At 37.6% G+C, this 15043-nt stretch overlaps 1 protein-coding gene across 2 annotated transcripts in view; it reads left to right on the forward strand.

Moving 5' to 3' along the window:
- Positions 1 to 15043, forward strand: part of PSPC1 (paraspeckle component 1) — a 105379-nt gene that overhangs the window by 15611 nt on the left and 74725 nt on the right. For both annotated transcript variants that reach the window (XR_009250260.1, XM_058690546.1), the window contains exons 3-4: positions 5455 to 5550; positions 9601 to 9797. Coding sequence is in view for 1 of the 2 variants with exons in the window: in XM_058690546.1 (XP_058546529.1) it covers positions 5455 to 5550; positions 9601 to 9797 (293 nt within the window). In the remaining variant the exon portion in view is untranslated. The remainder of the gene's footprint in view (positions 1 to 5454; positions 5551 to 9600; positions 9798 to 15043) is intronic.

Below are 15043 nucleotides of genomic sequence, written 5' to 3' on the forward strand. Positions count from 1 at the left end.
CATATATAAGGAGTGGGGTGGAGGGTGGTTGGTTTTTTAAGTTCCCACTTACCTGGCAAAATACCAGAATTTAGGACTTCATGAAGGAAAAAAGCTTAGATGGTTTGTGTTCAACATAAACCACATTGTTTGCACAGTTTTGGCACAGAAAATCAGCCTTATCTGTTAGCATGGTGGGATAGCTGTTTCAGGCCTATTTTGTTAACTCTTTAAGCAGATAAGGGATTAATACATTAATTTTTTCATACCTTTCCTATCTTATATTCCTACTTTCCAGGGATTACTTTTCCATCATTTTATTTGCTTCATCACATCTTTCCGTTAAATGGGGTTCTTTTAGATTCAGAAGAAATACTTTAATAAAAACAATACTGTAATATTGCTTTTGCTTATATAAATTGGAAACACAAGAGGTATCTAGCCATACCTGCTGATGGTGGAAGTATGAATTACTATTTATTTACCTTTCCAGAAAAGCACCTATAACTTTTACACCGTTGGTGTCATTTGGGTCCAGTTTTAGTTTTATACTTTCGTTTTTGAGAAGTATTTATAAAGGTTGATATTTTATTATTTATTAGTGGTTTTCAGAAGAACAAAAAGAATATTAAATAAACTTTTTTTCCCCATAAAATTTACCATATGGGTCCATTGGGTTATTTGTAATCTGAGATCCTATAGGTCCTAGTGATTTTATTTTTCCTCTGTCATAAAACTTATTTTATCATCCTAAGAGTTGTTTATCATTACTCTTCAATTCTCAGCTATATTAAAGACTAAAATTGACAAAACCCTGCAAAAATGCTGTATGTGTGTAAGAATTTAGTAGTGAACCAAATTGTCCTTACATAATCCTTTTTTTAATTGCATACACAAAAGGTTGCGTCATCTTTTAAGTCATCATGTTTTTAGTAATATATATAATACCTTGTTCTCACCATTCTGCTTCTAAAGAGATACCTGAACAAGTGAGGAAAGATCAGTCACAAATATATATTTTTTCTAAGTTTATTTATTTTGAGAGAGACAGAGACAGGGTTGAGTGGGGGAGGGACAGAGAGAGGGAAAGGGAGAATTCTAAGCACTGCCAGCGCAGAGCCCGATGCCTCGACCTCACAAAACCATGAAATCATGACCTGAGTTGAAACCAGGAGTAGGATGCTTGAATGACTGAGCCACCCATGTGCCCCAGTCACAATTATGTTAATCATTCTGTTTCATTTCAGAAAACATAGAAACCTTGAATGTCCACCAATAAGTATGGTTAAAAATTATGGTGCATGCATACATCTGAAATGGTGCCATTTTATATTGAATGATAAAGGATGTCTGAAGAAAGCATGGACAGGTGAATTATTCTGTGTAAAATTATATGTATCTAGCAGAAAGGAAAATCTGAAGAGATGTTCATGAAACATAATCAGAGGTCCTTTCCAAATGGTAGGATTTCACAGGACTCACTGACTTCTATAAAACGTACTCTGGACAATTATCAGTATTATAGCTAAACCAGTGATGGATTAGTTTAGAGCAGAGTGAGGAGAAGAAGAAACTCTACACATAAGAACCTCCAGATTGAGCATTAATGGTTGATCACGGATTTGTTTCCTTTTAGTCTTTATACCTATGAAATATTTTTCTACACTACTAAAAAGAGTAAATTTAGTAATTATACCTATAAACAGAACTTATGTTAGGTTTTAAAAACTTTTTTGGGGTGCCTGGGTGACTCCGTCAGTTGAGCGTCCGACTTTGGCCCAGGTCATGATCTCCCCATCCTTGAGTTCGACCCTTGCAGTGGGCTCTTAGTTGTCAGCGCCAAGCCTACTTCGGATCCTATGTCCCTTTCTCTATCTGCACCTCCCCTACTCGTGGTCTCTATCCCAAAAATAAATATTTTCAAAAACAAAACAACACAATCCTTTTTTTTTTTTTAACACAGAAAGATCAAAGTGAAATAAATAAGATGTGTGAGATAATGGACAAAAGGAATTTTTACAGGCAGTGGTGCATACAGTGAAACCATAAATGTTCACATTTTAACATAAAGCCCAACGAACAAAAGTAAGAGTCTCTTAAGGACGTCTTTTGAACCCTACATATGGTCTTTTTGTTTTATGTAATGTGATGAACGTGGTTGTGACTGACTGATCTTTGCTCACTTAGTCATGTATCTCTTTAGAAATGGAATCCTAGGTGTAGGTATATATATATAACATTTGTATGTATTGGTTAAATTCTGTCTCAGAGAGCTGTATTCACTCTGATGTCTTGTGTCTGGTGGCCCATATTTGTATGTTGAAAATTGAAAAATTTTTGTTACAAACTCAGCATTATTTGGGAGTATAGTAGAGATGTCATTATATTCTCTAATTTTGTTCATCATTTCCTTGACTTCATAAAATTAATTTTGTCATTTCTGAGTAATTCTGTCATGTTCTGAGTGTGATGATTTGCTTAGTACGTTTTCCTTCTTGAGTCTCCTTTTCTGATTTTTCTTTTGGATGGTAGAGGCCTTCTGGTATTGAAATAGGGGGAGTGTGAGTTTCTTTCTTTGTTGGCCTTGCTCAGATGTAGTTCTTACCCGGCCGCATTTTTCTGGTGTGTGTGGTCCTGCAGTGGCTTCCAGTGGGTAAGTGGTCCATATAGTGCATTTTGTTCATTTGTCCCTGGGCCTCTTTGGGTCCTCTTAGAAGTAACACATCCTCCCAGGGGCTCAGGAACTCTCAGCTGCTTTCTCATACCTTGTTGGCTTGCATATGATCTATGAGGCTGTATTTACTCATTCTTTTTTTTTTTTAAGTAGCTTCAGTGTGGAGGCCAGTGTGGGACTTGAACCCACAACCCTGAGGTCAAGACCTGGGCTGAGATTAAGTCAGACATTTAACAAACAGCCACCTAGGCGCCCCTGTATTTACTCATTTTATTTATTTGTTTGTTAGAGAGGGAGACAGAGTGTGAGCAGGGGAGGGGCAGAGAGAGGGGAGACACAGATTCTGAAGCAGGCTCCAGGCTCTTGAGTGGTCAGCACAGAGCCCGACATGTGGCTCGAACTCACGAACCGCGAGATCGTGACCTGAGCTGAAGTTGGACGCTTAACTAACTGAGTCACCCAGGCCCCCCACTCGTTCTTTATTACACTTCTGCTTTTAGATGTTAGATATGAGGTCTCACCCTTAAAATTGAGGCCTGTAAGGCTCTTTTCTTTTGGGTTCCCACTTAATTTATCTGCGGTTTCTATAATCTCATTGTCACCCCAAGGTATTCCGCGCTTGCTTCTATTTCTTATTCTGTCTAAAATGTCTTCATTAGTCCCGGAATAATTTTTTTAAATAAAGATTTTAAGTAATCTCTATACCCAGTGTAGGGCTCAAAACTCACAACCTGGAACCAGAGTTGCATGCTCCACCAACTGAGCCAGCTTGGTGCTCCCCAGGAATCATTTTTAATAATCGTTTTTAATAACAGTTTAGAGTTTGAAGTCTTTGTTACTCTCAGGATCTTTATTTGTAAAGGGAAGCTTTTAGAATCCAGAAAGCCCTTTTACTTCTTAGTTCTTATGTTAAAGCTGCAAAAGTTAAGTGATTTGTTTTTTTCTGAAGGCAGTATAGATTTTACTGTTACTTACATGGTAAGAGACTGATAGGAACAAAATTTCTTTCTTTCTTTCTTTCTTTTTTTTTTTAGACTTAGGCAAAGATTTTTTATTTGTGGTTAGGCCTACATAGTTCCAAAAGGTGAACATAATCAACAAAAACATCTGCAAGTACCAGAGGAGGTGCTCTGTTATCAGTAGAAGGCACTGATCATAAGAAAGATTGATGTGGATTTTCATGTACAGATGATGGTTCAATCCTGTCAAATGAATATGCTATATTTTGAGTGTGATAATTGGGAGGCAGGAGCAGGAAGAACCAAAGCCTCTTCTCTACTGGATTAGGCACCCAGGCCCTCCAGAGGTATTATTAGAGATGACATGTAGGGGACTGTGATGGTAGCAGTGACAACATTTCAGGTGTGCCAATGATGATGTCATCACCAACAGTTTGACAGGATCTATAAATCCTTAGGGTGCTTCTCAGCCAGCTGATGATCTGTAATCCATTCCTTGGACAGGCCATCAAATCCACTTTCACAAAAATGAATCCAGTGCATTCAGTTATCATTGAAAACAAATCAGTCCTGGTATTTGCTAATTTGGAAAAAATGGTAAAAATACTGTTGGATCATTTTAGAAATGAGTCCAGTCAAAGCTACAAGAAAATGTTTGTACCAAACACACATGGGTACTTTTGGTGGTATAGTTTTTAAATCTTGCTCTTGGCTATAAAATCCTTACAAACAAAGTTAATAGCAAGGAAAATTTTGATGTCAGCATATCATCCATTCTATTTCCTTTCCCTGTTTTGTCTTCCTCAGTGAACTTTCCCATCCTTTTGTTTTACTTAGGAAAGTAGTAAAGAAGGAGGGTTTACAAGTCATATCTTTGATCATCCACTCTTGTCTCCTCTTTCCCCCAACCTCTACCTTGAATGTGTTGTGTCTTCTGGCTCTCTCCTCTTTTTGCTTGGCTGCTTGGCCAGTGTGTTTTAGATGTCATTTTAGGTTTTAGAAAGACTTTTCTGAACAAGACTGGTTAGATGCAGGGAGGCTGGAAGGTGGTTGGATATGGGAGTTTGGGATGGTGGGATATGGGGATAATAATTCCACATACATAAAATATGAATCAGGTGCTCATTCTTTTCCATCGTGCTGTGTAAAAATTAACTACAGTGGTTATGTAGGTTCACAGTTGTTGATTTACTCCTCTGTCATTTTGAATAGGCAGTGCTCTAAAAACAAGCGTTCATTTTTGTTTGACTTTAACGTTCATTTGTATCTGGTGCAGCAAATGTTTATTGACTAATTTTAAGAGTATATGGGGGGGGGTGGGAGCACCTTGGCTCAGGTCCTGCTCTCGCGGTTTGTGAGTTCGAGCCCCGTGTTGGGCTTTGTGCTGATAGCGCAGAGCCTGGAGCCTGCTTCGGATTCTCTCTTTCTGCCTTTCCCCTGCTTGTGCTCTGTGTCTTTCTCTCTCTCTCATAAATATTAAAAAAAAAAAAAAAAAAAAAATAGAGTATATATGGTAACTTCTGAGACATTTTTCTCAAGAAATTTCCCAAGTATGTATCTTGGAATTATTATTTTTTTTAATGTTTGTTTATGACTTTTGAGAGAGAGAATGAGCAGGGGAGGGGCAGAGCGGGAGACACAGAATCTGATGCAGGCTCCAGGCTCTGAGCTGTCGTGGGACGTAAACTCATGAGCTGTGAGATCATGACTTGAGCTGAAGTCGGTCGCTCAACTGACTGAGCCACCCAGGCGCCGCATGTATCTTGGAATTAGTATAAAGAATTTCTAGGAGGATGTTAATTCTAGGCATTGTATTAATTCTTATGCTTTTTACCTATCCAGGACCCCTCGTCCAGTCATTGTGGAGCCTATGGAGCAGTTTGATGATGAAGATGGCTTGCCAGAGAAGCTAATGCAGAAAACTCAACAATATCATAAGTAAGATTTTACTAATAAAGATATTTTTAGATATGTGCTTTCAAGGATGTTACATGACATTTATTATCAAGTATTGTTGGATTAGAAGGTTTTCTGTTCAGTCATATAATCTGGTTAATAGAGTGGCCTGGTCTACATGGAATGCTCTTCTTGTATATAATGGGCAGAACATTAACTTAGGAAAGTCTGCTTTTATAACTGGGACCGGAGTAGGTAGCTAGATGGATACTATCAGTAATTATGACAGAGACACAATATAATTTAGATACCATGAAAATATTTTTTTAATTAGTATGCTTTAGTTACATTACAGGTTAAAGGGAGACTTTTGGTGGGGGTAAAGCAGGGGAGATCTTAGTTAGATAATGTGGCACAAGATAAGCACTCCTAGTGGTAAAAAAGAAAAATAGCCAGTTTTCAAAATGTGTATTATTCTTGTACTAGTTGCTTTTTGCTCGATATGTTAGAAATACTTTTACATAAGTTGCCTGTATGAATATATTTTATTATTTTTAACCAATCACTTGTTCATTATGGTAGATGAAACACGAGCATGCATGAATTCAGCAAATAATGGAGTGCTTTTGTGCTAGACACTATTCTAGGTGCAGTCAGTGCAACTCTGAACTGTTTCTGCCCTCCTGGTGCTGACATTTCTTGTGGTGGAGTCACACAAGAAATAAGGAATCAAAAATTACAAAACCTGTATTAAAGGTTAACATATGATGTATAGGTATATGTATGGTCTAAAAGCTTAGATCAAAGGGTATGCATATTTAAAATTAATACTGGCAAATGGTTTTCCAGAAATAACATACCAATTTATACTCTTTGGTATGTATAAAGGTGTTTTTCTTTATCATGACAAAAAATGGATGTTATGATTTTAGGATTTGATAGCTGATGTTCAAAATGGTATTTTATTCATGTTACTTTAGTGTTCTTTGATTATAGGGCAGTTGAATGTTTTTCTTTATGGTTGATTTAAATGAGAAATATGAGTGCTTATTACATGCCTGGTACAGGAGATGTTTCAGTGAACAAAATAGGCCAGAAATTCAGGCTGTGTTGGGGCGGTAAGGAAGGTAAACAGTAAAGTTAGTAGAACAAATACGGCAGAAAGACAGGGGAAAGTGGATGCTGTGAGCAGAGTGGTGTGGCTCTTTGTATAGGTGGTTGGGGAGCCTACCTGAGAGGGTGACGTTTGATTAACAGCTTGAAGGGGTGGGGAGGAAGCTAGCTATGTAGGTATTAGACGTGGATGGAATAGAGAATAGGGATCTCAGCACAGGAAATAGTTAACTATAAAGTCCAAGAAGGAAGACTCTGGAGAGATTCTAGGAACAGTAGAGAGGCCCATTTAGTTGGAGCATAGTGAGTAAGGAGGGAGAGATGAGGTAGAGATAAAACCTGGGGAGGAGTGCAGATTGTTGTGTCTTGCTGGGTACTGAGCTGATTGGGCTTTTTGTATTGTATGAGAAAGGAATGAGCAGAGTAGTGACTTAAACCTAAATTTAACAGAAGCTTTTTGGCTACCGATTGATTTAAGAATAGATTGCCAAGGGTGGAATCGGGCAGATAAATGAGTTAGGAGCTCACAGTGGTGATGGTGAAAAGTGGTCAGATTCTGGATAGATATAGTTTGAAAATAGACTTTGGAATTTGCTGATGGATGTGGGAGAAAAAGAGTTAAAAAGCATGATTACATGGTTTTTGGCTGAAGTAACTGGAAATAAGGAAATTGCTAATGATTGATCTGTAGAATCCTGTAGGAGGAGCAGTTTGGGGGGAGGAAGTTCAGGAACTTTGTTTTGGACATGTTAAGTTTGAAATGGTTTTGAACACCCAAGTGGAGATGTCAAGTTAGTAGTTGGATTTGCATCTGGAATTTAGATGAGCTCTCTGGGCTGCAGTTACCACGTGTGATAGAAAACTGTGTCAAAGGATTGAGCCCTGGAATACTCCAATATATAGAGGTTTGGAATATCAGAAGGAATTAGCAAAGACAGGAGTGGGAACAGTCATTGGTGTAGGGGGATCAGCCAGCAGTGTGTCCTTGAAGCAAGGAAAGAACGTATTTTAGGAGAGAAGGATCAGTTATAATTCAGAACCCATTTGATTTCTCATATGTTTTTTTTCCAAAGACTGATTTCCTAGATGCTTGACTTTTTTTTCTGGTTATAGTTTACCATTACAAATTTGAACTAGAGCATACTTTCTGGATTCAGGGTTTAGAGAACTGGAATTGTAAGGGTGTTACAAAAAGTGGAGTTTATATGCATATAGGAAAATTTGCTTATATAATGGTTTAATTAACCCAGCAAACCTTACAAGATCTCATTATATTTCCAGTTTTACTACTAAAGAGTTGTACTTAGAAGGGAATGTTCACAGCATAAGAGCCATGATTCAAATTTAGTTTAACTCCCCAAATCCATATTGTTTCAGTAGTGTTTCCCTGGAGAAAATTAAGATTTTTTAATATTTACAATTATAGTCCAAGTGTGACCTAGGAACTACTGAATAATAAATAATTCTTTCAGAAAAATTAGTGCATGGTTGATTCCCCCAATTTTCCCCTTTCCCAGTCCATGTTTAAAAAAGAAAAAGTATTTTTTAGGTATAGAATACCTAGATCATAGTTAACTTTGTTTTATTTTATGTGCCTCTAAAAATATTTGAAGCTGTTTCTTGTGACTACATTTTTACCTCTGACGACCTCCCCCTTTATCTCCCAAATTTGTCTTACCTACCCATCTTTCCCTCCCCACCCTAAAATGAAAGTTAAAATTTAGGATTGCAGGAAATGTATATTTTTTGTCGTTGAGACATCTATACTTTATTGGTGGGGTACGGATTATGTTCTTACCAATGTTTTAAATTTTATTTATTTATTTTCAAAAGTTTATCTATTTTGAGAGAGTGCACATGAACAGGGAGGGATGGAGAGAGAGAGAATCCCAAGCAGGCTGTGCACTAACAGTGCAGAACCATGAGATTGTGACCTGAGCCAAAATCAAGAGTTGGACACTCCATTGACTATGCAACCCAGGCACCTTACCAATGTTTTTTAATAGAAGCTATTATAGGCAAGAATAATTGAAAAAATTCTTTGAATTTCAGGTACATTCATAGGTCATTCTTTTTTTTTAAATTATTTTGGTCATTTGCTCATCTTTTATGCATTCATTCAAGAAATAAATACTAAATATATACAGTGTGCCAGATAACGTGCTAGGTATTTGAGGTATAGCATTTAACAGACATTTCACATCCTCATTGAGTTCACAGTCTAACAAGGAAAAACAAGTATTAAATAACTACAATTGTAATAAGTTTAGGCCTTTATTTTTTGGTGTAGCCAATTAATCTAGCACATAACACTCAATAAACTATTCGCTTTTATTACTATGCCTAAAAGTTACTTAAAAAAATTTTTTTTTTTAACATTTACTTATTTTTGAAAGACAGGCAGAACATGAGCGGGGAAAGGGGGGAAAAGAGAGAGGTACAGAATCTGAAGCAGGCTCCAGGCTCTGAGCTGTCAGCACAGAGCCTGATGTGGGGCTCGAACTCATGAACTGTGAGACCATGACCTGAGCTGAGGTCAGATGCTCAACTGACTGAGCCACCCAGGCGCCCCTAAAAGTTACTTTTAGAGAACAACTTTGATTCTAGACAATTTATTTAGGGGATGTTTGATTCCTGTGTTGCATGTTGCCTTATATAAAATTGTTGAGGGAAAACCAGAAAGCCTTATTGAAGGTGATAATTAGGGGAGTGCAGCTTGTAGGTAGTATCAGATTGCTTAGTTTTGAATCTTGGTTCTGTGCTTACTAGTTGGGCATCCTTGGGCAGTTTCTTAAACTCAGGGTTGTTAAAACATGGATTACCATATTGTCATGAGGTAATTCATGTAGCGTACTTGCCCAGTACAGTGCTGTGAACATTGTAACTGCTTGCTAAATGGTAGTTCTTGTTGTTCTTACTTGTTGTTTTTTTTGCCTGTTAAACATAGATTTCTGTATGTTTTCAAATGTAAACTCTTAGGGAAAGAGAACAGCCACCACGTTTTGCTCAACCTGGGACATTTGAATTTGAGTATGCATCTCGATGGAAGGCTCTTGACGAAATGGAAAAGCAGCAGCGTGAGCAGGTTGATAGAAACATCAGAGAAGCCAAAGAGAAACTGGAAGCAGAAATGGAAGCAGCTAGGCATGAACACCAATTAATGCTAATGAGGCAAGGTAAAAATGGGTTTCATATAGATATAGTATGATTTTTTTTTTCTTAAGGCACATACTATTTAAGTTGCTGTTTATGAGTTAGAAGGTAGCTGGAACTCACTGTATCGGAAACAAAAATCTCCTTTTTCTAAGAGAACTTCCTTAAAAAAAAAAAACGGGCGCCTGGGTGGCTCGGTTGGTTAAGCGTCTCACTTCGGCTCAGGTCATGATCTCACGGTCCATGAGTTCGAGCCCCATGTCGGGCTCTGTGCTGACAGCTCGGAGCCTGGAGCCTGTTTCGGATTCTTTGTCTCCCTCTCTCTCTGCCCCTCCCCTGTTCATGCTCTGCCTCTCTCTGTCTCAAAAATAAATAAACGTTGAAAAATTAAAACAAAACCAAACCACAGAACTTACTAAAATAAGTTTTGCCTACATAAGTAGTATTCTTGGATGTTATTAAAGTGGTTAAATTTTGCCTGTAGAAGATAGATGACTCTGCTGGCAAAAAGAGAAGCACAGTGGGTAATTCTTGGTATGCAGATTTGGCAAAAGTCACATACCAAATGTTGTACACCTGACACTAATATAGCACTGTATGTTAACTAAGTGGAGTACCAATAAAAATTAAAAAAAAAAAAGTTTATTGGGGCGCCTGGGTGGCTTAGTTGGTTAAGTGACCGACTGCGGCTCAGGTCACGATCTCATGATTCATGGGTTCGAGCCCTGCTTTGGGCTCTGTGCTGAATGCTTGCTCAGAGCCTGGATTCTGCTTCAGATTCTGTGTCTCTTTCTCTGCCCCTCCCCCGCTTGTGCTCTGTCTCACTCTGTCTCTCAAAAATAAATGTAAAAGAAAAAAAGTGTATTTATTTTGAGAGAGAAAGGGAGAGCATTCACACATGTGCATGAGCAGTGGAGGGGCAGAAAGAGAGAATCCCACGCAAGCTCCATGCTGTTAGTGCAGAGCCCGATGTAGGGCTCAATCCCATGAACTGTGAGATTGTGACCTGAGCCAAAATCCAGAGTTGTTGGATGCTTAACCAACTGAGCCAATGATGCTCCCTTAGAACAAAAACTTGTACTTTTATTTTTAAATTTATTTTGAGAGTGAGAAATCGTGAGCGGGGTAGAGGCAGAGACGCAGGAAAGAGAATCCCAAGCAGGCTCTGTTCTGTCAGCGCAGAGCCCAACTTGGAGCTCGATCTCACAAACCGTGAGATCATGACCTGAGCCGAGATCAAGAGCTGGGTTGAGCCATCCAGGTGCCCCTAGAGCTGACTGAATTTTTAAGAACAATCATAATGGGTGATAGTTTATTCTCATAGTTACTGGTCGAATACCTAACCATAAGACAAGCTGTTTGAATGTATGTAGAAGCCCACTTCTTTCCTCTCCGCTTGCTATGCCTATCTTATGCCTATCTTTACTGTTTATCTTTCCCCTTCTTTAATTCTCCAAATAAATTCTTCTGGTAATTCCTGTCACTCATTTTTTCAACTATCTGTAATAATTTTGTATTTTTTTTTTTTAATGTTTATTTTTGAGAGAGAGAGCGTGTGCGTGCACATGCGAGTGTGGGGGAGAGGCAGAGAGAGAGAGGGAGACAGAGGATCCCTAGGATCCCAGAAGTAGGCTCTGTGCTGACAGCAGAGGGCTTGAACTCACAAACGGTGAAATCAAGATCTGAGCTGAAATTGGACACTGAGACACCAGTGTGCCCCGTAGTTTTATATTTGTTAAAAATAAACCTCTGATTGCTTTCTATTTTGCCTTTAATTTTTTTGTTTTTGTTTTTTAAAGTAAGCATTTAGTAAACATTTATCTACCTTCTTTGACTACCTCCAGAGATCAAGGCACTATAGATATCTACCTAGATTTCTGCCTTCTTACTGGACTGTTATTTAATCTTTGTCTCCTCTAAAGTATTTTTTATACTAGAGCTGGTATTTCTTTAAAAGGTGAAAATGTGATCATCATTCATCTTTTTAAATCCTTTTGGTAGAGTTTCGATTACTAAAAGTCCAGTGTTTGTTTTTTCTGTTCAGTAAAAGTTTATTGAACATGTATGAAGTCACTAACTGTGCTGATGCTAATTAAATAAGTTAAAAAACAATCCAGCTCAACAACTATAGAAACTAGTCAGACGTTTCTGGTTTCATTTGGATTCTAAACTTAGCAGTTCTGTAAGTTTACTCTTCAGAAAACTGAACTCATTTATTATCATGTACTATGTTTAAAGATTAAGTCTCTTATGTAGCAGAAAATTTGAAATTGTTTTATGTGATGAGGTTTCAGAATCATTTGCTGCTTAGAGCTGGAAGAGAGGCCTTCAGTTTTATCTAGTCTGGTGGTTTTATGGTTTTAAAATTTAGTTACACATGAGAATCAACTGGGGGATTTTAAAAAATTTAGTTTCTTGGGCTCCATGATTGCTCTAGTACTTCTCTCTAATATGAATTGTTTTCTGCTCAGAGCCTGCTGGGCACTTTGCCACTGTCTACAGTCATGCCATAATCTTAGCACATAACTGATTAAATATGGAAGCATTTATACTACTATAAGCTATTTGTTGCTGCCGATGATAAATGGTATTATAACAGCCATTTCTTCAGCACATACTTATGTCAGTTGAAGAAGACACTGAGGTATTTGATTGAGGATATAGTGTTGACAAAGAGCAATATTTCTTTAGGCCTCATAAAGCTCTTCTGAGCTTTTAGAAGATTTGCCTCATCTCTAAGGACATTGTATGTATGTATGTATGTATGTATTTATTTGTTTATTTTTTAGAGAGAGAGGGAGACAGAACATGAGCAGAGGAGGGGCAGAGGGGGAGGAGACACAGATTCTGAAAGCAGGCTTCAGGCTCAGCTGTCAGCACAGAGCCCAACTCTGGGCTCGAACTCGACTGTGAAATCATGACCTGAGCTGCAGTTGGACGCTTAACCAACTGAGCCACCCTGGCACCTCCAGTTTGAGTTCTGAAGCACAGTAATTTTGCAGTTATTTCCCTGAGCTTTTGTTTTTTCATTGTTTTTTGTATGTTTCTTTATAACCCCTGTTAACAATATTTTTGGTTTATAATATTAGAAAAGCACATTGATTAGTTTATATTACTCCTGGTTTTACTTTTGCTGAAGTACATCTTACATTTATTTCAGCAGATATCTGCCGGTAATTTGTTTCAGTGTTAGTTTGTTTCATTGTTAGTCAAAACTGTTTTTAATTTATAGTTTTCTTTTATTATATAATTTTATATTTCATACAGCATTTGCAAGGGTGTATTGGGTCGTGGAGAGATTTTAGGTAATCTGTGTTCTGTGGCTGTGTAGAAACAGAAACAGGGCTCTCTGGTTGACCTTTCATGGAAATAGAAAACCCAGTTAGTACAGAAAATGTGTCTTCTCCCCTGTCCCCCTTCTGCTTTCTTGTAGGAATCACAGGTTTTTTCTATATTTTAAGTTTCTTTTGTATATCCCTTAATGAACAGAAAACTTGAATATGTCAGTAGATATGTATGTGTATTTATTTATAACCAAAGAGTCTTCTATTTATCTTTCTCTGTACCTTATTATTTTACTTTCTACAGTAGTACATACTTCCAGATCTTGGTTTTTTGTTTTTAATTTATTAGAAAAATTATTTTTCAGTTTATTTATTTTGAGAGAGAGACAGCATGCTTGTGCATGAGTGGGGGAGGGGCAGAGAGAGAGGGAGAGAGAATCCCACGCAGGCTCAGAGCTGTTAGTGCAGAGCCCGATGTGGGGCTTGATCTCCTGAACCATGAGCTCATGACCTGAGTCAAAATACGGAGTTGGATCCTTAACCATCTGAGCCACCCAGGTATCCCTGTCTCAGTTTTTAAATGGCTGCATCATATTCTATTAAGTGGGTATAATTAGTTTAGCTCATCCTCTGTTGATTTGTCTGTAGTTCTCTTTCCAGGTTGTTGGTAAAAGCAGTGCCTCAGTGAATGTTTATGTATATATACCTTAGCAAAGTTTTGTGACTTTTTTTTTAATGTTCATTTATTTTAGAGAGAGAGAGTGAGAGAGAGCGAGCTTGTGTGCAAGTGGGGGAGGGGCAGAGAGAGAGGGAGACACAGAATCCAAAGGAGGCTCCAGGCTCTGAGCTGTCAGCACAGAGCCCAACACGGGGCTCAAACTCAAGAGACATGAGATCATGACCTGAGCCAAAGTTGGATGCTTAACCAACTGAGCCACGGAAGCGCCCCAGTTTTGTGAATCTTAATTCTTCTTGGATACACTGATACGTTTTAATAGTTGTACTTTGGTACTTTACTGGTGTTTATTTAATGTTTGCTAGATCCAAATCCCATTATACTTCAGGTTTTTTTTTTCCCTTCTCCATTTGTTTATGATCATCAGCATAGGAGCAGTTTCTGAATTTTCTTCATGGTTATTTTTGTGTTATCTTTGTTACTAGAGTTATAAACTTTGAACAGATGAAATTTGACTCTGCGTGCATTTTGTTATTACTCTCTCCTCTTCCAACAATGGTTTTTTATGATTATATTTTCATTCTTTATATGTGCTATCAAACTGGTAAATCAAGTAGTAGAAGTATATTGCCTTTATAAATATCTTTTGGTTCCTGATAACTGAAGGAAAGAAAACCAAGGGAATAGGCATATTTTATTCCTCTTTCATTCTCTTTTCCTCTCAACTTTTATTTATTTTGCATCTGATTTGTTTGGATTTATTTAACTTAATTTTTTCTTTTTCAGTATAAAGGCTGATTTTGTTTATTTTTCTGGTGTTTTAGAACATTCAAGTTTTACTCTTAGTAGTTTTCAGTTACACAGTAATTATTTAAAACATAGCCACTGTGTTACACATTAAATCCTCAGGCTTTATTATTCTTAAGGGCAGAACGTTTTTATCCTTTTACCAGACTCTCCCTGATTACTCTACTTTCCAGCCCCTTGAAAGCCACTTTTCTAATGTTTGTTTCTAAGAGTTTGATTTTATTTATTTATTTATTTATTTTTAGATTCCACATGTAAGTTCTACCATGCTACCATGCAGCATTTGTCTTTATTTGACATACTTTACCGAGCTTAATGCCCTCAAGGTCCATCTGTGTTCTTGGAAATGTAGGGTTTCGTTTTCTTGTGGCTGAAATAATACTCCATTGTGTGTGTGTATGTATATTGTATGTATGAGGGTGTGTAGATAGATGTATATTGTGTGTATACACCACATCTTTATCCATTCTTTCATTGATAGATAACTTAGGTTGTTTCCGTA

The sequence above is a fragment of the Neofelis nebulosa genome, chromosome 1, assembly GCF_028018385.1.
Source record: "Neofelis nebulosa isolate mNeoNeb1 chromosome 1, mNeoNeb1.pri, whole genome shotgun sequence".
In the NCBI taxonomy this organism is placed as follows: Eukaryota; Metazoa; Chordata; class Mammalia; order Carnivora; family Felidae; genus Neofelis; species Neofelis nebulosa.